The sequence below is a fragment of the Acanthopagrus latus genome, chromosome 15, assembly GCF_904848185.1.
Source record: "Acanthopagrus latus isolate v.2019 chromosome 15, fAcaLat1.1, whole genome shotgun sequence".
NCBI classification, from domain to species: Eukaryota; Metazoa; Chordata; class Actinopteri; order Spariformes; family Sparidae; genus Acanthopagrus; species Acanthopagrus latus.
In genome coordinates, this window is record NC_051053.1 from 10,537,593 (window position 1) to 10,561,251 (window position 23,659).

The 23,659-nt window shown below is 45.8% G+C and overlaps 1 protein-coding gene across 1 annotated transcript in view; it reads right to left on the reverse strand.

The window, feature by feature from the left end:
* Positions 1-558: 558 nt before the first annotated feature.
* The window catches only part of mcu (mitochondrial calcium uniporter), a 62,674-nt gene continuing 39,573 nt past the window's right edge, over positions 559-23,659 (reverse strand). The window contains exons 3-9 of the mRNA XM_037123936.1: positions 10,628-10,691; positions 7,898-8,068; positions 7,299-7,403; positions 6,949-7,109; positions 5,919-6,122; positions 4,578-4,694; positions 559-4,363 (exon numbers count right to left, since the gene is read on the reverse strand). Coding sequence (XP_036979831.1) covers positions 4,283-4,363; positions 4,578-4,694; positions 5,919-6,122; positions 6,949-7,109; positions 7,299-7,403; positions 7,898-8,068; positions 10,628-10,691 — 903 coding nt within the window. The 3' untranslated portion in view covers positions 559-4,282. The remainder of the gene's footprint in view (positions 4,364-4,577; positions 4,695-5,918; positions 6,123-6,948; positions 7,110-7,298; positions 7,404-7,897; positions 8,069-10,627; positions 10,692-23,659) is intronic.

The following is a 23,659-nucleotide window of genomic DNA, read 5'->3' on the forward strand; positions in this document are numbered from 1 at the left end:
CCTGGAGGAATGTCTCTGTGGCACAAGAGGATTCAACCAATAGGACAGTGTTACAGTGTACACTGTCTTATATCTTTTGGGAGAAGTTTGGATTTTTAATGCTTTCATTGTTGTGAAATGTGCTGCAGCACCAGGTTAAACTACTCTGGTTGGTTTAAAGGGTAAATCCAACCATTTCTTTATTTAAGATCCTGTTACTCCACTATGTCTTTAAATGACATATAGTTGTTTGCTGCGACACTGTTAAAAAAAGCTCACATATGTAACTTTAAAGAAAGAATTGAAGCCCTTTTTGCATTGCCTTTATACGTAAATACAGTTTCACGTCCATTAGAGCCATGTGTTGCTTCATGTACCTATCGTGTACAACACAGTTTATCCACACAGGTCTATCTCTTAGGATGTCCTGTACAGGAAGAGCTGGAGGCCAAGGAGAGCCGGAGGAGGCGGTCAAGGCCTTGAAAGGCTGCCTCTTGTAAATTTCTGTAATACGTCCATTAATCATCTTTTACAGGGAACACCAACAACAACAAAAAAAAACTCCACTGGACCACCGGCTCCAAAAACTGGATAAGGATTTTATTGATAATTGAATTACATATCTCTTTTATACATATTTCATAAATGATACAGGATTTTACATTTTCTTTTTTGCCAACATTACAGCATCATATGTCAACCGAAGAAAAAAAAAGAAAAGAGAAACTGAACAAAACAAGAGGTCAGAATGGAGAACAAGTTCATTTCAATCCTATATACTGCGTCACTCTTTAGGCATTTTGAAACGTAGTTTATTGTAAATGCACAAAAACAAGGTATTCGAAACAGAACACACATTCAAAACATAGAAGAATAACGTGACTTTGGAGGAAAAAAGGCTGAAGGTGGACGGGAATGGGGCGTTTCCCCGATATGCTAACAGAGTGCAGCCTGACACTTTACCTTTGGACTCGTATCCAGGATGTTAGAAGCTGAGGTCAAGAGGTCTCCTCCTTTTGTAGGTGCACCGAGGATGGAGGGTGTCTTTCCATTCACTGGGGGAGTATAGCTGAGGGAGGGGTCGATGGAGTAAATAAGGTGTAGATGGGATGGGGTTGGCTGAGATTTTAAGTCGGATTTGGCAGGGCAGATTCTAAAGACGCAGCCCTGTCCACTGCCCCTTTATAGCTAGGAATCTCTACAAACAACGTTCTTTAAATTATCTTTTTTTTTCTGATAAATTCATCTTTTTTTTTGTTATTTTCACATAATTTCTCATGTAAACATACATTCATGCAACACCCTCTTTATAATAAAGTTTCCCTATATTTGATATATTTTTGTTTTTAGAAAGTAAAACGAAGGTAAAGGAACGAAGAGAGAGAAAAAAAAAAAGGCGCTGAACGGTGGATGGCGTGATAAAGAGGAGGAGGTGATGATGGAGAGGAGTGCGGAAACAGCGGAAGGGAAGACTGGACTGCAGACAGAGGCCTCAACTCTCTCACCTCCCACGGTACATCTCCAAGGAAACACCGTCGTCACTTTGTGTGTGCGGTGTGTGTGTGTGTGTGTGTGTGTCATGATGTGTTTAAAGCCGATGTCTGCTATGAAGTGGAGTGTGGGCGGAATTGATTTTTATCTTTTTTTTTTTTCTTCACCTCTATTGACGAGGAGGTGATTAGGGGCAAAGGAGTGATGAATATGGTGATCTGAACTTTGCCCCCGCAGGCGCACTCGCACTCGTCAACAAACGCAAGTGTGCTCACGGACACGCAGTGACACTTTGAATTTCCACTGGCGAACATTCGAAGTGTCGACCCTCCTCGATATGAAGGTGGCATCTCAGTAAGAAACCAATGATCTTAATGCTGCTGTTCATCAAATTGCTACATTAACTAATACCATCATCAATCATCCGAAAGGCACCATTTCCCTTGGAGAACAAAACACACACACGCACACACATGCGCACACACACACTGGCACACACTGTAGCAGATTAGACCAAATCCTGCCTTGAGATCTGCATGGCTAACTTTTGATTTGACCTAAAATCATGCATTTTAATAGAAAATCTGCAGTAGAACTCAAGGATCTCTTCAGCAGGACTCGGACGACTGTCCACACAAGCAGGAGGTGACCAACATGGTGGGGGGGGGTCGTTTTCAGGTGATCGACCAGCAGCTCAGAGTGAGTTTTGTTTTGGAGGCGTGGAATTGGGGGACCTTGGAGAGAAGGGGTCACCAATCCTCACCCTGAACAGAAGACTAAAAGTGAACGAAGGGTTGAATTCTGTGACCATCCCAAACAAAATGGACAACTTATGAGAAAACATATGGCTTCTACAACCTTCGGAGGGGGAGGAGGGAGGATGAGACTTCAGCTAGATGTGGCAAAGAAAAGTGTCCAATTTAAGTACAAAAATTGCAATAATGCTCCTACACATTCACAATTTTTTTTTTCTACTGAGGGCATACCACAGCATGCAGTCTACCCTGCCTTGCCATCGCGGGAGCAGGGGGGGGGCATTACAGCAACAGTGGGAGGAGAAAACTCTGAAAAAAGCCCCTGTGAATCACGGCGTTTCTTTTTGTTTTTGGAGGTGCAGCCTTTTCGTTATCCGAGGGTGAATCATAAAAAGTTTCCGATGTTGAAATGCACGTCGCATGCAGCGAAGCTAAAAGGCCGGGGTCACCGAAAAAACTCCGGAAAAAAACGGTCATCATCCACCTCCGACGGTACTTTCAGATTTATCAGACTGATTGTGCCATTACATGCCTGTGGGTTTGATCGCTAAACATTTCGAGCCCCTTCATTATCTTAAGCATTTCCGCAGCAATCTGTATTCATGAGGTGATTATAGAGGTCAAGCATGGCATTGTCCCCGCCGATATTCTCTGTTGCTCAAAAACAATCAGTTCCAATCAAATTAAGCCTTTTTTTTTCCACCCAGATTCAGCTTCCGCTTCCCCCATCAACCCCCCGCACCCCCCCCTCCCCTTTGGTGGCCGTGCACAGGAGCCTCACGTCCAAGGTGGCGAGTGCACACAGTGATAATGCTCTTTGTGTGTGAAGTGTGCGTCGGATTCCTTCATTTCGAGAGAGCTTCAGCGGGTGTAAATGCTAATGAAACCGATGTTGATACGAGAGTTCCTCCCCCCACTGAAAAAAAAAACTAGCCTCTGGTCATCTGTTTATTTGATTGTATACATATATATATTTATATTCTTTTTCATAACAAATATACTATGGCTTTCAAAATAAAAAGTGCCAAAATATTTTTTTTTGGAATAAAAGAACACACAGTGATGTTGTTGTCGGTAGTACTCTCAGACTTGCGCAGACAGACCGGGCCGCTACAGGACATCAACAGGAAGAGGAAGCGAGGCGTCGCCGTCGTCATCGTCGTCGTCGTGCCTGCATCCTGCGAGTCCGGACAGGCTCCTGACGAAGGTCACGCGGTGAGGGGGACAGCTGTCCGTCACCTGGTGAAGGCGTGGCCCAGGGAGGGAGAGGCAGCAGAGTTCAGCCGCGGGAAGGCCCCCTTTCGAAGGTCCCTCCTGATGATGCGGCCGCAGTTCGGACTTCCTTGTAAACTTTAACGTGTGGGGATGGAGACTCTCCCTGGAGCCTGCCCCATAACCAAGAGGAGCTGTGTGTGTGTGTGTGTTGACAGTTTGACTGCTAGAGGAAGCAGGACTACACTGCTGGAGTGGCCAGGGTCAGGTGTCCCAGTGCGCCCTGAGAGTCCCACAAACACACACACTCAACAGTGACTGCCCCCTCTGCGTGTCCTCCGTTCTGGAGTGTCCCAAGGTGTGATAATTCCTGTTTGCCCCCAGGAGTTCCTTGCAGGCTTACCCACCTCCCAGGAGACTTGAGGCGTATCCATAGCGCCCAGTGTCATCCCATCGTCGTCATCATCATCATCATCATCATTGTCCTTTTCATCGTCCTCGCCATCCTTTTTGGCTGTGAGAGTCTTTTCAGTTCCCGGTATTCTCACCATCCGTCTTCATCTTTTCTTTTTTTTTTAGCGGGTTTTCACTTGCAATTCCAACTGGAGTTTTCAGTCAAGAAAGTAAAAAGAAAAGAACAAAAAGAAAAAAAGGAGAAAACAAAAGGAGAAAAAACTAACTCCCACTGCCAAGAAAGGGATGGGGCTTATTGGGTGTGGGAGGGATGGGGGAGGGAATAGTTTGGGGTGGGAGGGCGAGAGGGAGAAGGGCGGTTGGACGGCTGGAGGGAAGAGAGGAAGAGGGGGTTTTGCAGGAGCTGAGAGAGGAGGGAGTCACTCTTCCCATCAATTCTTACTGGCGGCGAGCTGCTGAACTGGGAGCTGGAGCTGGAGCGGGTCCCGGAGACGCTTCAGATCCAACTCCACCTGGAGAGAGGGTGGGGGGGTGGGGGGGGTGGGATTAGGAGAGAGAGTAAAAAAAAATATGAGAGGCAAGCAGTCGGGGAAATGGGATGAAAGCGGGTCTACATATAGCCGTTACAAATCCAAGTATTGAACTGTAAGGCGTGCGGCTCCCCAGCGTGTCTGCTGTGCTCGTTTTACATCACAAAAACACCCAAGCTTTCACGAGCAACTGTACCTCAGCGATATCATCCTTCAGCTTGTTGTACTTCTCAATGTCGAAGCGTGTCCTTTTCACCCCCTTGTGGAAGAACAGCAGATACTGTCTGTCTCTAGCGTCGGGGTAAACGTACTCCTGCAGGTTATGGAAAGAGACAGATGGAGCACTTTGTAAGAGGAGCCAGTTTATCAGATACCCTTCCACGTTCTGCCTTCGAAGTCCTTCGGCCAAATCGCACTCGCGAGAAAATCAAACTTCAGATGGACTCCATGTCCTTGGAGTTAAAACCTGGTTGTAACTTATAAATACTTGACTCAAGTCTGTAGGGCAGCGGTGTCACAAATTCAGCCTGTTAAATAGCTACAAGCATTACAATTTAGTGCAGAGGGAGCTGCAAATCAAGGGGAAAGGCGTCTACTGTAATGTTCTGTAGAGTTTCTCAAGAATGGTTGAAAAGAATCAATGATGTTACACTCGCAGCCAAAGCTGGCAAAGAGTGTGTCCTACAAAACTGGAAGTCAGAACGTCACTGGCCTCCTGCAGTCACCTGAAAAGGTCTTGTTTAGTGTGAAATACAGGGCTCTTTCCTGGCCTTACTACCCATCATTAAACGTCCCTGACAGGTAAGTTAGAATAAAACCTGTCCTTTTAACTCTCCTTAATGTTGCAGTGAATACTTGATTTACATACACGGGGACTTTATACCTTAACTTGATTGTATTTTATCTTTTCAGGTGTGAGCAAGGGAGAATTTTCTACCCCACCAAGGCCTTGGGTGGGAAGTACCGAGCATGTTTGTATTCTCCGTCTCTATTACTCTTGTGTATTCATTAATGGAAAATTGAAATTTTGCTTCAACAATAAAAAAGAATAAATAATTAAAAATCACATTGTTCAGCACAAAGAAACACCAAAGCGTTGAATCACCTAATCTTTTGGTCCAAAAAAACGTCACCTAAATCACCAAATTTCCAGACCTGCGAAAGCCGTTATCATCATATCTAAATTGTAAATCTAAAGTTTGCGGTATTCCTTTATACCCACTGGAATAGATGTATATTGTCACTTTGTTTAAATTTACCAGCTGTTATTTTACCTGGCATTTAAAAATGTCATGTTTTTGATCAAGATTACTGAACGCTGGGTCCGACACCAGGAGACAACAAATAAGTACAACAGGATCATTTCATATCAAATATGTAAGAATTTTTGGTATACGTGTGTTCATGTAGCCGAAATACCAGATAATGAATATCAAGCAAGGAGTAAATTACAAGAATACTCGTAACCTCAAACTTTCAAGACTCTGAGCAACATTATTTCATGTTTGTGTATTTGATGTGTTTGGTTGTGCCTTACCTGGCGTGTGAGCAAATAGTAGGCGTATACGCCCATGGCTGTGCCGTAAGTGATAAAGTAGGTGACGGGCTCCATGATATCCCAGGAGTACTCCCACCAGGTGAGCCTGGCCAGGATGCCAAACTGGGTGGCCATGTACGCCATGCCGCCCCACATCGCCAAGGTGGTGCGTCGCTCCGCCTTCTTACTCAGCTCCTCCCTCACCTACACAGAAGAAAGCAGACAGTCAGCAAATACCTGGCGAGGAAATAGTGCAGAAGTATTCTGGCAGAGAGCATCTGTAACAACTCCAATTTGTTTCCAGATTAGGTGTAATCATTATGAGATTAACTCTTGGGTTGTCTGATCATTTGTTGTGATCCCAGATGATTTCTTTACTGAGTTAACAAATCCATGCTTTCACCAAGTGACAAAATTAAAAGCCCTGACTCATACACGGTCACGGTAACTAAGTACATTCACGCATTACATTCAGTACTTTAATATGTACACATTTGAGGTACTTGTACAGCCATTATACACAACTTTACAACTCTAATCCACAAGATCTTAAAGGCAAATATTGTACTTTTTCCTCGGTAACATTTGTCTGACAGCTTTAATCACTAGTCAATTTTCAGATTACACTGTACAGATGTTTTTGTTCTGATAAACTGAAGGATGACATGTATGAGTTGACTAAATTCTCCTACCTCTTAAGACAATTAAACAATCTGAATCGTGCTCTTGGATCAGCTGCTGTGCTCACAGGCTGTTTGTCTGAGCACATCAAAAGTTTACCTCAGACATACATGATTCTCACAGGGCGGTGACGCTACAAACAGAATATGATGCATAGTTCATCATTTACAACTTCACTCAGTAATTTTTATTGGCTGAATGAAACAAGGCCCGGTGTCAGAAACTAATTATCTTATCTTTTTCCGTTCAACCCTTGATGGCGAGGTAAAAACCTTGGGCTTGGTTTGTGTGTCTGGCAGTGAACACCAGCATCAATGTGTAAAGTCAAAGCGTGTTCAGGAAGCAAGACCTTCTCCAGGGGGCGGAGCTGAGAGTTGAGGTCCTCCAGCCGTCCGATCAGCTCGCGCTCTTTGCCGAGTTGGTGCTCCTCGATGCGCAGGGTGGTGTAGAGCTGCTGCACCAGGAACTTGACGTCATTCAGCCTCTCCGCCTCCTCGTGGGGCAGCAGCTCTGAAGCACAAACACGCAGACAAAAAAAAAAAAAAAACAAAAAAACGCAAACAAACAAAGACAGGATTTAATACCAGTCACCTGTTGGCAATAAAAACCCACCTGTTCCCTCTTATTGGTAGGGAACCGCGAGGATATCACTGAGAGCAAACAGCACAGGCTCTCTGCCTCCTCTCTGCCCGTCCTCACCTCTCCTCGGTGGCCGCACGAGGTGTGTGGTGTCGTTAATGACGAGCTTGAAGTCATCCAGCAGCAGGATGTCTATGCCTGTGGAGGAGGCGACCCTGGCTCCATCTGGAGAGGGAGACAAATTGGAGGGGAGGGCGGTCAGAGCGATCGGTGGCCACTTCAAATGCCCTCGACATCCCTTCATGACCAGGCATGCCGTCTGATTTTCATGAGAGGTGGAAAAAAAAAGAAAGAAAGAGAAAAAAAAAAAAAAAAGCAGATGCACCTACACACTCAGAGCAAGATTACAAGTGCCAGTTGTTCCCGCATAATGAACCCTCTGTGCAGAGAGAGGGCAGAAAAAAAATCATTTCACAATGCATGCAGTGGTATTATAATCGGATGCAAAGCCACAGCTAAGGGAACACTTAATGGCATCAAAACACGAGAACACTTGAAAGCATGCGAGGACCTGCGTATGTATAACCTGCCGGGCTAAATGGATACCTCGGTGGTGGTGGTGGTGGTGTGTGTGTGTGTGTGTGTGTGTGCGTGTGTGTGTGCATGTGTGTGTGCGTGTGTGTGTGCGTGTGCAGTGCTCTTGTGCTTTCGAAACGCACCCGTGGAGTAGATGGCTACCCGGTCGATGCCTCTGTCCTCTGCCTGGAGCTGTTGCAGGAAGACTCCCACGCAGTCACTGAGAGGCTTGAGGGTGAACTGACAGCGCTCTCGCCTGGACGGCAAACTGACTGAGATCACCGGCAGCCCGTTCTGATACACCACTGTCACCTCTGCGAGAAGGGAACGACAGGCAGACAAATATCACACAAGCTGAAATATGTAAAAATGACACCCTAAGGTCTTCACTGAACCGCGGAAATGAGCTTTCGAGCACTCTGCTCCCTCTTGAATCAATCTAATAAGGAGCGGTAAACTGCCTGTTTGGCTGAGCAGCAGTTACCTGGGGCGTCCTCTGGATCACCAGCTTCTGAACTTTCTACAGCAAAGCGAAGAACTTACTCATGTTGAAATATCAGCCGTCTGTCAGGAACTTTGATGCCTCTAACTTGACTGTAACACAAACTTACCAGACATTGTCTTCAAAAAAAAACAAAAAACACCAGAGATCTGACATCCTGAATGTGTTATGCTGACTTGAAGCTCACCTCTATTAGAAAATAAAGCAATGAAGTGTTACTTTTGATTGACAACACAGAGGAGTGCAGTTTGACAGCCAGCAGGGGGCAGTACAGCAGCAGCTCCACCTGTTGATGGAGGTCTCGTGGCCAAGAATTTGATTATTTTGACCAAACTACATCGCACCAGACAGACCTTTTGAAGATCAGTCATGGAAATCAGCGCGTCCTCCAATGTGACTGTAGCACATATGCGCATCGCGACATCGATGATAAGAGAATATACTGTTCAGCTCTGCGTTGCCTGAGGTTCTTGGCTATGAAGTAAATGGTTTTCTGCGCTGATGGAAACCTTGGTGCATCAATAGGATTTGGTTTACTGGGAACAACACCTTTAACTTATGATAATTTAAATCAGGGCTGTCCAATGAATCTTAATATGACTGAAATGGCAAGGAGGCCAAACTGCAGAAGCTGCAATTCATTTGATAATTAGGGTAAAATGTATGACAAACCGCATTATAATGAAGGAGTTGTAATGTAGTGCTGCAGAGATGCACATCTTTTTTATCCAGATGTAAGAAAACATGTTTGTTTGGAACAGACCCCAACATGTCAAGTCATCGTGATTTTTCAGAGGAAATTATGATTCAAAAACAATCAATCTCACTAACCAATTGTAATATTCATCAAGATAACAGCAATATATTACTTTAAAACTATGCTGTGCAGCCCTCATTTAAAGGATCTCACTGCTGTAACCACACGTAATATATCTACAAGAAGGCAAGCTGAAGCAGCTTCTTGTTCAAGAAGTGTTTGTAATCCCTACTCAGATTCTGATTGTGCTCCTCCACTTTTTAACCTGTACCCAACGCATGAATAAATCTCACTTGAGAGGAAAACACGTCCAGGCTTACCCATGCACAAAAATACGCTGTTTTGCCAAGAATAAGCGCTCTCCGACTCCACTGTCAGCTCCTGAGGATCGATACAGTAAAATATTGGAGAGCTTTCACTCACAGAGACGTGCTGTTTTTTTCGTTGATGCCAACTATTGATATCTCTTATTCCCACAGAAAGGCTAAAAGACCTCTAAATGATGCACGTATGCTGGGACTGACAATCAACAAAGACCTTGCGGTTCACGTCGAAATTTCTTCATTCCATGCAAGGTTTACTTTCACAGCAGCAGAGAATGAGAAGAAAATGAAGGAATCGGTGCACTTTGGACCAACACACACACACTCCAGGACTATTTTCCAGCTCATGTTGATTTAGTTGGGGTGTCTCTGCATTTTTAAAAGCACTACCAAAAGAACTGCCATTTCTGTCCCAAACAGCTAAGCCCTGTTCTGCTCAGTGACACTCTGTTTTTCTTGCATACTAATAACGGCTCCGTAACCGGGCTCTATTGGTCCATAACCAAACTCTGCTTATAATGAGCCCGTACAGCTTACACCATTATCATGCTGAGTGGCCTCTGTTGACTGAGCCATGAAGCAACGCAGAGGGCTGCGAGCCCACGGCAGAGGTGATCCGAGCTGCCTTGTTGCTGCACCCAGCAACCTGTGCCTCCTGCTCCGGACCACTGCAGTGAATCAGCAGATCTCTGCTTGGGCTCGCACCAAGAAGTGAGGGCTGGTGCAGGCTGCGCCGGCCCGCCTGGGCTCACTTTCAAGAGCGACTCGACTGCGTTCAAAGACGCAGAGGTGCAGTTATTTTATTTCACAACCACTGTTTTCATTATGTTAATATTGGGAAACCTTGCCCCCAGCGTGTGAGCTGTTCCCCCCCCCCACACCTGTTCCCTTTGTCCTCCACAGTCCTGTCATGACAGGATCCTGTGCCTATCTCTGCTCCAACCCCACAGCTTTTAATGCCCACTTTAAAATCAAATCAGCATGTTCTGCAATGCTGCTTCCCTCCCCCCCTCCGTCCCCCGTTCACGCTCTCCAGCTCTCCCGCCTCTCGCACAGACGAGCAGATGCTACCCCGAGACAGATTCCATATTAATGACTACTGGCTGTTAACTCCAAATGAGCCTCCGCTGTCTGATCAATGCACGATTTCTTCAGGGGCCGAGCTCATTTGTCTCGGATGAGGAGCAGAGGCGGGATCTGTGCTTTTTTTCCTTAGAAAGGGGGAAACCCCCTGATACAGCCCGTATGGTCTTAAATAAGGTGAATGAAGTGCGAGGAGGTGAGGACTTACCATCTGAGGCAGCGGAGGTACACAACAGTCTCTGGCCATGCCATGAGGGGGCGCCCCTCCAAACCTGCAGACAGGAAGAGGAAAGGGCAACAGCATGGTTATTATGGTGTGACCCTCAGCTGATCCATTCCATCTATTTCTCTCTCTGTTCATGTGCCAGACCAACTTGAGTATCATGTTACAAAATGGCTTCCCCTGTTCCAGTTTCTCGCAACGTTCCCGTACGCAGACTAGAGCCACACCCAAGAGAGGCACGTTAACGGACCCGACTGCAGCTTCCCGGTCATGGAAATATCCTGCAAGCGGGATGACACATAGAAGCACACGCTCACAGCCTCTTGCATCTGAAACACGCCAGTTACCACGAACAGCCACCGCGACTTAAAGGGAAACACCACAGTGGGAGACACAGAGAGAGGAGGCAGCCAGATGCCAAGCCTGAATAACAACAATGTGGTCGAGCACGAATTCTCCACTTGTGTCACGGGCTGGAGCGAGAGAGGGAGGAGGGGTGGGAGATGAACAGAGCGGCAGAGCTTGGGGAAACCCTTCTGTGGTTTTTCCTGCTAAGTGTGTGCTGTTCATAAGTAGGAGTGTCCATATGCGCTGCATTTGTTTCGAATTACAGAGCTCGTCACGTTTTCTGGAGAGCAGCGATCGAGCCTTTTAAAGGCATGAGACGGGCTGTCAGATCTCCTCACACTTACACAATGAGATCTGGGGGGGGTGGTGGTGAGGATGAGAAAGAGGGAACGCCAGGGGGCAAAAAACACACAGATTTTCTGATTAAAGTTTTAGTTATGTGCACACGCACAAAGAAGATGTGCCTCTACCGCACCGCAAACAAGGCTCTGCTTCTCCGCCGCCTGAGTCCTCATATTTACCAACCCGTGCCCGGAGTCGAGCAGTTTCTGCTCATTAACGTGCCCACAGATAATGTGTATACAGTGAATTGTCCTGAATCCCACACACGCTCATTAACACTTCAATTTCTGGAGGCACGCTGTGTCAAACGGGGCTGACTGCGTGACGCTCAGCATCCGGCAGGCCTCAGCGCTGATTCACCCGCTCTGCGTACCACTGCTGCAATATCAGATTTACGATGTGCACGCAATCTCTGACCCTCACTGAGCAGAACCGCGGCATCACTCACAACTCCTCCTTTGTGACTCCACACTGTCAGTCGTGGAGTGAAGAGGTATCTCAGAGGAGAGTAGGTGTATATGTTTGTGTGCATTTAGTGTACATGCTGCCACAGCAAACAGATGCTTTCTGGATCTAGAGCACCGACCTTAAAGCGAGCGCTGTAGATACCTGTCTACCTATAGTGGTGCTTGAAGAAGACAGCGTTTCTCATTCTACGCTGTTGCTTAACAACAGTACAGATAACCGGGCTGACTCTGTGATATCAGCACGAACAAAGGAAGCAGAGATCATTTTTTTCTACTCTAAGTCTTGCAGACAGCCACTGTTGTGTGACGCAGGCAGCAAACTTTAAGATTTTCAAAATTGCCTCAGTCAGCTTTGCGGTAACTCTCAGCTGTTTGAACTTTACTGCCAAAGTCTGAGCCTAACCCAGTTAAATGTCCAATATTTACTGACAACCGACGAAATACCCCGTGTGTCACCCTCCCCTACAGTGATGGATAGAAATGCAAAAGGCCATCTCTAGAACCAAACACAATTTCGAATACTACTATAATCCATTTCTGCTCCTATGTCCCCTTAATCCTACGGACTGAACCTTGAAATCAAATGCTGCAAAACTGATAATAATTTTTGTGACAGGGCCGGGGCCGGCAGTGACACTCCCTGTAATCCCTGCAGTAACTCCACAAACACAGCGGCCGGTCGCGTGATTAACTGTCCCGCCTGTCAATCAGCAAGTGCAATTGCCAGTCACAAACTCTGTGGTCTTCTTATCCGGCTCCCAGACCGTCAGCCCAAACAAGTCAGACCACTGCAAGCGCAGCGGTGACAGCTTGGAGGGAACAACTGTTTATATTAGGGATGCAAATGTGTCTAATATGTGTTGTGTTTCTGTCTTGTTATACGTTTGATAGCAGAATCAGAGTAGGTGAAATTGGGAGTTAAAAGAACAGATCAAGTAAACACCGAGTCAGATGAATGATAAACTAAACACCACAAAATAAAGACCTCATTTTGATTGCAGAGCTCCCCTCTTTCACTATCAGTCAGCAGGCTCAACCAAATCCAGTCCACACTGAGGCTACTAACATGGCTAAAATGTACAAACACACATTTGTCAGACTGCCTTTTTGTTTTTGCCCGATACATTTTTTAATTGGTTACGACCTGAAATAAAACTGATTTATTCATCAATAACATCCAGTATAGACGAGCGCAGGCGATAACTGAGGCTCACAGATGGACATTAATTAGCGACGAAGTGCTAACCAGTCTGCTGCCAGCGGTGGACTATTTGTTATTTAGAAAAAAGGAGACGACGTCCTCACTGTGCGTGCACTGCAACACTGACTACCCACCACCCAGAGGCTCAGCGAGGGTGCACAGTTGGAGGCCCTGCTGACTCATCACTTCTCTGCACTTCCTGAAAACTCAACTTTGTCTTCCAATTCTTCGACATCTGCAAATGAGCGGGAGCGGCGAGGAACACGTTCAAGACAACGTTTATGAAACTGCTCCCACTGCAGCAGTGATGCAGGACCTGCACTGTGAGCCCTACTGTAAACAGAGAGCCACCACAAGGTTGTGTGTGTGTGTGTCTACTCATCAGGACTGTAACTTTTTTTTTTTTTTTTGACACCATCTGGCCAAAGATGACTGAACACTGCGGTAACTCCACGGTGAAGTGTGTGTGTGTGTGTGTGTGTGTGTGTGTGTGTGTGTGTGTGTCCTGAATGAGAATACTGATTACTGTCCCGTGGTACGGAGCGGAGCCCAAACAGTGATTAGGCTGCTGATCAGATGACATGCTGAGGACGGCGTTTTTGGCGGCTCTGGAATAACTGCACAGTCTGCAGAGAGCCGTCCAGCCTGCTGCTTGGCTCATTCATTAAGTTCGCCTGCTTGAGGCCAGGAGGAAAGATTTCACAGCGATAAAACCACAACATCACCAGCGCCCGGCCCACACACTCCGCCACAGAACGGCATCACACACATATGCAAATATAGCTCTGGTGTGTGTGTGTGCATGTGTGTGTGGCTCCATCTGTGGAGTGACATGTACGTGAGAATGTACCTCTGTGTCTCTGCAGGTGGCATGTGTGTATGTTTGTGTGTGTATGTGTGTGTCCTAACGTCTGTTCGCCAGCCTGTTTGTCAGCGGTAGTTGCAGAGCGGCTGAGCGAAGACCACCACCAACCTCCCCCCACCCACCCTCCTCGCGCGTCCACTCCCCTCCCCTCCTCTCCCTCGGCGCACACAGCCACTGAAACGCTGCCTGAAATATTTAACAGCGTAGCAGCAGTCAATAGCACGGCAACCTTGGAATCAATGTCAGGGAGGGAGAGGGCGAAGAAAGAAAACGGGCATCGCGGACGGCGGGGGAAGACGGGCGGATGAGCTGGAGGAGGGGACGGGCTGTGGGGAGGAGGAGGAGAAAGAATGCCAGGATAAATGGAGGAGCAGCAGGGGAGCGATAGAGATAAATGAAGGCTGGAGTAAAACGGCGTGAGTCACGAGTGCGCTTGCATTTCTACACCATGTGCTGCATATACTGTACCCTGCAGCATACGAGCCCTCCCCGCTAAAACGTGACTGTTGTAGGGTGTGTGTGTGTGTGTGTGTGTGTGTGTGTGTGTGTGTGTGTGTGTGTGTGTGTGTGAGTAGTGGGGATGGTGGCTGGAAAGAAAGACAGAGAGATGAAGGGAAACAGGGGAAGGCAGAGGGAGGGGGATAAAAAGAGAAAGCCGGGAGTGCGAGGGAAAGCAGAGGGAGGGAAGAGAGGAGCAGCCGACTCGTTGGAAGGATGGAGGGAGGAGGAGGAGGAGTGGGGGGACTGCTGATCACTGCAGTAAAGGAATCCCTCGTCTAGAAAGGGGGGTTGCCCCTCGACTTTGCTCTCCCTCCCTCCCTCCATCTCCATCTTACTCGCGCTGAATCCCGATGTGCTGGTTTTTGATCTCCTCTCAGTTCTCATCTGCACTGCGCTTTAACTTCCGCTGCATTTCATCAGACCACGTGCGCATTTTCCTTCAATTAAAAACCAAAAAAAAAACCCCTCCCACCCCCAATTTGGAATCCCTCTTTCAGTGGGGTAAATGCGCAGTAAGTGGGGACCTGATGGATTACACAGTGTGTACCGTGGGAGATGAAAATGAATTTGATACACTGAGGAGAGCGTGAGGCTTTCCTAGCAGCCGCCCAGCCTGCGTGCTGCATGCAGACTCTTTGCCGTTGCTCTCGCACCATGCGTCCACAAGGTATGATATCGATCTGTAACAAAGAATAATCATCCTCGAACAGCACGACCGTAGCAATCTCACAAAGGCTCGCCCAGAAAAGAAAAAAAAAAAAAGAAAGAAAGAAACACTCATACTGAGGGGAATCTTCACACGACCTGCTTACAATCAATATCTCCACTATCTGCAGCCGTCTCGCTTTGCTGTGTCAAATTCCAGCAACATAATGACATTCGTGTTCTCATCTCAGTCCACATTATGTATGTACGGATATGTGCGAAACTGTATTAGGGTCCTCCTCCTCCTCCTCCTTCTCCTCATACAGATTCATAAACTGTTAGCAGAGCTGCTTTGGGGTCAGTTTCTACTGCCGGTGTTGCTCAAACAAAGGAACAAAGGAAAACAAAAGAAAGTGGGTTATTTTAGGAGTTCTTATCATGTTATTTGTCTATTTGATTAGACAAACAACCACTGTGTGGGCAGCACATTGGGCCGTTTTGTCAAGTTTGCATTTGTACTACCTACCCACTTGGAGGGGCTGAAGCTGGACTTTCTAACTGTTTAGCTTTTTGATTATTTTAAGCTAAATATTTCAACCATTTCATCCTGTCTTGTCAGCTATTTTAACTTACTATTCATCGACACATCCACTATTTACTCATTAGGCTTTTAGCTAATTCAACTATTAGCCTAATCCATTTACCCGTGTTAAGCACAGCTAAGTATCTCAACAGATATTCTCATTTGCTTTTTCAATTATCTGTTGCTGTTAGCTAACTTAACTGTTTATAACTACTTATGCATTACCTTTAGCATATATTTCTCTTTCCATTAACCTAAGCTAATTTTATCAAGGCTAACTAGTTCCACTGTTTGGAACTAGTTAGCTACATTGCTTCTAGCTAACTACATTTGTTTATCCATTAGTTTTAGCTAACCTTTTTCAACCTCAATGTATCCATCATCGTCCATCAGGCTACTTTTAGCTAGCTCAACTTTTAGCAAAATCCATTAACTTTAAGTATGACAAAATATTTCAACAGTTTATCCATTAGGTAACTAGTCCTACTGTCTATTTAGAACTTTTCATTGTGCACTCTTAGCTAACTTAACTATTTTAACTATTTATTAATCATCTTTAGCATCTATTTAAACTATCTTAACCTACTTTTAGCAAGGCTATAGCAACAGTTTTATCTAAGGGGTTCAAATGCCTTACTTTTAACAGTTATCGATTTACTAACTAATGTATCCATAACCCCTTCTTTTAGCCAACTATTCAAACTGCACCTTTACTGTTTAGACCTTATTGCTTACTTCTAACTGGCTTTCACTCCTTTGCAACATGCACAGTTTAGCTGACACATTTTATTTGAGATTGAATAGTTTCTATCTTATCTTGTGGAATCATTTGAACAACTCTTCAATCCTCTGTGCCTCAGAGCCACAGCAGCCGCAGAATATGAACTGCAGCCTCTGGTAGCTTTGTTGTCATGGCTGGATCTGAACACAAAATGACACAGCACTTTTAAAATCTCTTCTCCCTCAGAAAATCCTTCTCAAGACACACCACAGAGTGGGAGCCGGTTATGTGTGCTACAGACACCAGCTCCGAGGAATAATGTCGCTGACATAATTCCCATTTCACGGTGCCCTTCTGGGGGAGTGGAAACCTGTGTCATTTATCTACACAATGACTGCATCCATCTATGTGGTAATGTGGCGTCCCGGGACGCTGCTGCCGGCCAGATAACGCGGGCAGTCGCACAAAGTCATTCATGTAATCAATCACGGCTACACATGAACATATACACCTCACCCATGCCGATAGGGTGTTTTAATACGGTCACACTAGTCATCGCTGCCCATGTGCATCTTTTTAACTTCACGCTTTATCTTTTTTTTTTTTATCTCCAATTCTTTTTAAAGGCAAAGTCATAATGCGAGGGTAGGTTTTACAGTCAAAGGAGCTGGGATCAAATTCCTAGCGGCCCAGTCGCTTGATGAGGGCTAGTTCCAAGGAGAGGTGTGGTGCTCCATCACGCTATGACAGACAGCGCTGGAGAAGGAGCGCATGGTCAAGGTGGGGTCAGCGGGAGGTCACTGTAAGCATAATGCTGGCGGGGATCTATAGGCACCCAGTCTGGAGGGCCAGGCAGTGAAAGCACCCTGCTGTCGTTCCAGAGGTGCACCCAAAGAACTCCACGGCTGAGTCGGAGCGTGGCAGAGGGTCAAATGTGTAAGTATAAAGAAATGAAAGGGTTATATAACTGGAGGCGGAAGTGAGAAGACTAGAGTTTACAGTACATCACCAATAATCAGCCGTGGCACCATGCTGACTCAACTTTAAAAAGCATTTTCTTGTGGATAGTTTGAGCAGGCGAATGAGGTTCATGAGCTATTAAATTGAAAATACGCCGCGTCTACTATATTATCAGCTCCTGGAAGGAGAGGGAGCGCGTGCGGACATGGCTCTCTTTCATTAACCCAGTGAGATGTCTTGGGTTTTTTCTTTGTGTCTTCGTGTTTCTAATTTTATTACCCTTTATAGCACATTAAGAGTCTGCTGACTGTGGCGCTTTTAAAAAAAAAATAAAAAAATAAAAACCTCTCCGTTGCTCTTGTTTCCAGTGATGTATGAAACACTTTATTTTCCCCAAGTAATAATTAAATAATCAGTGAAATTCAATGAAAGCACCTTTTTTTGTTTCAGACGTTTTTTTTCCCCCCAAGCGTCTGTTTGGATGCCTGTCTAGAAAATTAAACGTGGGCTCTGAGTTTGATTAATCTGAAATTAACACAGAAGATCTTAGCTGGGACACTCCTAATGCCTCCCTGCAAGACGTTAATGATTTTATTTTTCAGGACCAATTAAACGCACGGTGTGTGATTTCTGCTGCCAGGGATCTCTCACTCAAAACAAACAGAAAAGGACATGAGTGGCCTGGAATCACAGGGGGAGTTGCTGTCTTGATTGTGAACAACCATTTCTGACTAAAATATGTGACTACATGACTCAGGCAGAAATGTCCAGAGATGAGGTAATATTTTGAAGTTTAACTGATGTAATGCAGTGTTTCCCACAACGGATGCCCAAGTACATCCCATATGCTCTTTCTTTTTTTTTTCTGTGATCCGTCGAGAGACCGACGCCGTTCTCGATGGATTAACTAGATGACACTCGGCCCTCGCTCTTCCTCTCTAGTCTGCTGTCAATCACACACACTCCGCAGAGACGGAGAGAGACACTGATGCTTTCGTTTTGTACAAACATGCCAGTGAACCTGGTTGTTTTCAGAGCGAGATGGTTTCAGTCGGCTGTTGTGTGGTTTTGGGGGTAACTTTATAAAATGTATTGCTGGCAAAGAATTCATATAACTCCGGTGGTGGTGAGCAAACACAATCCACTTGTGCACAGCCAACACCGCATTGGTTTAGTCTTGTTAGCCAACTTCCTTCCGTCTCTCTGGGACGTTATAGCAAGAGACGATCAAATGAGACTCACTAGATGTGTATATTTCTATATATTTCAGTTCTGTATTTCTCATACCTTCCTCTTTTGTAAGATTCGTCTGTAAACCTGATTTCTTTCTCTTTTTGTTTCTCTGGATATTCAGTATAATGGTGCATCTGTTGTTCGACGCTCACTAGCATCATGTATTATCTCAACTTTCCACATGTATTCCATCTTGTTTCGTGTATTTGCGTCATGCAAAATGAAGAAGAGGATAACAAATTTACTTATTTATTTTCTGCTGACTAGGCCCACTGATTAATACGTGACATGCAGAATGTCTCCGAAATCCCTTCACACCGAGCGAAAAAGTATTAAAACAGACAAAAACACAGCTGCCTCCGTCTTCCAAGTCATACGGCTGATATTTAAAGGTCATGTATCTGTGCTGCAGTCTGGCTGATGGGTCTATCGCTGTGCCTTTCCTCACTTCCTCTCTCTGTTTCTGCTCTCGAGGGCGAGGTCCTGCCCACTCAGCTCCTTGCAGCCCACACCTCCCTACTGTGGGGTTAACTAGAGGAGAGGCACAGCTGCTCCCGCTCACAATCGCACAACATCCCCTGCACACACACACACACACACACACCCCTCAGAAATACAGGCAAAAGCACGCACACACACCTAGATAAGAGGGGCACTCAGCAATTGCCACAGAAGAAAGTAGATTTGAGTACAGTGTGACTGTAATCACTGACATTTTTTTTCCGCCTCAGCGCCGACGAGCTTACGCTGCCTTCTCTCTAGGTTGCGTTCCGCATCTGGTAAAAGCCATTAACAGATATGAAATCTGCAGTCGTATTCTTGAACGCCACAGTATTAAGTAATCTCTGCGCTCACACTTTGGGAGGGAAGCCGTGACAAAGCAGAAGCGGGCCCCCCACGGAAGCCTGTGCCGGTCTGACCTCTCCACTGCAATGCAGCTGACAGTGAAAACAACCTTCCCCCTCATTAGCTTATTTCAGACATCAAAGCCCTGCGCCAGTTACGAGATATAAATAATTCCAGCGTAATCTTTCAATCCATTTCAATAACTTGGCTTTCAGGCTCCAGACCGTCTTTGGTTAATTAATGCCAACTCATGACTTGCTTAATCCACGGGATGAGATCTCAGATGGGGAATGGATCGGTCTCCATGACACGTGGGCTCGCTTCAGAAGTGCCAGTTGGACGCTCAAACCCTCACCAAGCATGACACCAAGCCTCCACCCCCTCCCTGGGACCAGCAGCTCTGGAAACTGATGCATTATTAAAGAGCGGCGCAGGCTTTCACGCCCGAGCTTAGAAGAACCGCTCAGCCGTTGTTCTTCAGCACAGCTCTGCTCCTTCGAAAGATTCGATACAGGCTGCGGGGCGGCTTCGGCGTTTCCCAACTTCCTCGGGTCACTTCTGAGATCAGAGTGGTGCAGAAACTGAAATAGTGTTTGCATGCATAATGCGCATACATACAGTGTGTCTGCATAGGTGTGTGTGTACGTGCTCCTCTTTGATTGCTCCTACACCAGATGGCACTAGCTGCTTGCGTCAGTGTTAATTTCAGAGCAGGTCACGCAACGCGCGGCCCCTTCACCTGCAGTAGATGAAGGAACTTCTCTTTGCTCTCCTTTTATCATCTCATCCGCCCTCTCTTTTCCACTTCGCGTGGCTTCGAAGCAATTGAGACCCTGCAGACATTCACAGACATGCATCTGAGGAAGGCACCCAGAGTCCAGCCGTGCACATGTACACCATGCGAGGCCTGATCTGACAGGGAATCCTATATCCCTGATTAAGCCTCAAGAGTGTGAAGAGGTGGAGGCCTGCAGCTCACATGTATCACACACCAATCGATGCTGCTGAATAGGCACTGTTCACTCGTTATCATCCTCTTTTTATCTTTCACTTCCTAGCAGCACCAGTGCACCACGGAACCCTCTGTTCATCTGTTCCCACCGTTACAGTCACTCTCAGTGCGAGCACCGCCGTGAGAGCAGAGCTGCATTTTGCACCAACGTTCACCATTGTTTTTTGGCATCGTAAAATATAGTGGAAGATAAAACACTAGAATTAAGAATTAAAGTACCCCCCCATTCGTTTCTCTCCAAGACAGCGCAGTGGTCCTCTGCGACCACCGACTGCACCGCTCGCTCCCGCTGCAGCCGCTTCAGGCGAGCAGAGAAAAACAGCGATATTCTGTCGAGGTTTGTTCAAAGGTTTGTCCTCAGGACAGTCTGTCACATGGCATGGATTTTCTAGGTGCGAGACACAACGGGCACATTAAACAGGCACAACAACAAGTCTACAAAAGGCAAAAACGTCCCCTCCAGGACTCAGAGTTCACGATCGCTTTCATCAAAACCCACATTGAATAAAATATCATGTTCCGAGCGCACGCGTTAGTACTAGGTCATCACCAATTTATCTCTCGTCTGCGATGCTGAAGGGTGCCAGTTGCTCCACTTTTCCCTCTGCTGCTTCATCTCCTGCCTTGCTTTTCATAAGCTGACCCCCCGAGTTATGTTACGGCAAAGAGCCAGATACACAAAGTCTGTACCTTGTAACTCATCTAATCGCGGCTAATTATCATATTTATTCTGTTTGCAAAACAACTTTCGACATCTTGCTGCTGAGGTTTCAATCCAGTTACACAAAGCAGCAGTATGTTCCAGGTTATAACACATTTCTCAACACTCTGTGCACCATCATTTCATAGCAGTCAGTTAATTGATGAATCAATCAATAGAACATTTTTTGGCAAGGATGTTGATTATTGCTTAACGTTGCTTATCAGTTTTTTGTTTTGGGTTTTTTTTTGCTGCTGGTCAAACAAAACAAGCGATTTGAAGATGTCAATTTGGCCTCTGGGAAATTTGGATCAGCGATTGAATTGTTGGAACTATAGCTCCCATAATGCCTTTGGGTATGTATAATTCATTCATTCATTTAAAAGGATCCCCATTAGCTGAATGTCCTTGGCAGCAGTCTATCTGTGTTAGCCAGTACATCATGTATGTAGGCCTATTATGTTGCATGGATTCAGTGAGGTACTCTTCAGGCTTCAATTTGTGACCAGTTTTTTTTTTTTTTTTCACATTTTGATAAATTGGCAACATTAAAAGCCTGTCGAATTATGTATTAACAGCTGCTGTTTGCAAGTTACCCACAGATGTACATACACTCCTCTGAGTGGATGTTTATTCGTCACCCCCCCCCCTTCCTTCAGTGAGCTATAGATTGATTGATTGATTGATAACATCCTCAAATCTGGAAAAATCCTTTCCGTGGTAGAGCTGGGCCTCATCTTATAGGAGGGCCAGGAGTTTGATCCCTGGCTTTTGTATTTGTAAAGGTAGAGGAAAGAGGAACAAAGCTTTTCACCGGTCTTGTTCAGTTGAGGGACTGACTAATTAAATGTCAGCGGAGACAAAAACATGCTGTAAAATGTCAAATTTAAATTTCAAGGCAGGCATGTCGCAGCGGGGGTGGGGGGGTCTTCTAAACTTTGTAGTGAGCAGTCTCTTCTCTAAGTAGACAGAACAGTGACGGCACCAAGACTGTTGAAGAGATTCGTTCAAATTTTTGTCACATCACAGTTCATGTTCATTACCTGACTTTCATGTCGGGAATTGGAAGGGATGAGGTAGAGTCAAAGTCAAAAAGCTGCCAAACCAGTGAGTGAAGTTCAAGCCTGTGTGACTCCACTGGATCTGGATATATCAAATGAAACCTCTGGGAAAATTTCAGCCATATGTGTGGTAACAGAACCAGGGGTTTGTAACGAGACCCAGGGACATCTCTAGCTGTGTTTGGGGTGACCTAAAGGTATCCAAAGCCAAAACACGATGTCATTCTATCCATAACATGAGTGGTTTTTGTGCCTAAACCTAACCACACCAGATCCATTCTGTCCCTGCACACTGAGAACCAGAACAGAACCTGAGGTGGCTGTGATAACCAGCATGTCCTTGGTTAAAATGACAGCTTCCACCATAAATGGTCAAAAAGCAATAATATTCTCCTGATGCAGAACCTGACCCTGGATGCTTTCCCTGCACATTTGCTCTCTGAGAGCATGTGAGGTGACCTTCAGGGCAGCAGCTGTTATTTATGGAGATGCAGGCCTGGGAATGCTGCTTTTGAGGAACGTGGACAGCACAAGTTTCTGTCCTGACGGTCTCGACGCCTTGAACGCAACTTGGACTGTAAAAAGTCTGTGAAAGCAGAGCTAAAATTAGACCGAATATCAATGCGTTATCCCAGCGAGTTCCATGTTCAACTATTAATCTGCAACATTAGCTGTCCAGCCTCACCAGTGGCTGGTCCACAGAGAGGACTGGTAAAAAAAAAAAAAAAAAAAAAATTAAAAGTCTGGAAAACTGAATCCACAGAATTGGAACTCTCTGCCCTCCGCGCTGCGTTGGCGGGTCTGTCAGAGTTTCACTCTGCTGCGGTCCACATGGACATATGGCATGAAGAAATGCCAGAGCTGAAACTGGGCTAATGAATGCCACTCAGACACAGAGCAGAGCAGACCAGACACTGCTGAAGGAGCCGAGGGGAGCTGCAGCACAGCGACTGACTCATACAGAGCGCAGGAACACACAGCTCTCCTCGTGTGGACATTTATACTAGCGCAAGCTTTGATTTATGGCCTCTGTTAGTTTTTTTTTTAAAATATGATGCCAATTTTCTGCTCTAAGTCAGCGTCACAGACAAACATGATTTGGACTGGATGGATTATTTTTTTCCAGGATGTACGCAAGACGAGTCCCAGCGTTGCCAGTGCCAGTTTGCACTTTCGCTGCTCAACCAGCCACTAGGCATGTAGGATTTTCAGTGGGGAGCCATAGTGTGGAAGGAGGATAACACTATCTGCCCGAACACTGGTGTCTGTGGTGGCCAGTCACTGTTTTTACATCAGTGCCTCTTTTAAGTGAATGAATCACAAACGTTTCTCCTCACTGTGGCTGCTAGTTCAAATAAAGGATTGGTGGGCGTAGGAATGTGTCACATCTTGAGCCAAGCGTGAAGCAGCATTAAATCAATATTGACAGATTTGTATCGTACAGTACGAGCAAAGGTTAGAAGTTTCCCTAGCTTTCAGGGTAGAGTGACTCGTCTTGACTTGAATTTATTTGGGAGGAATTCTTCTCTGCG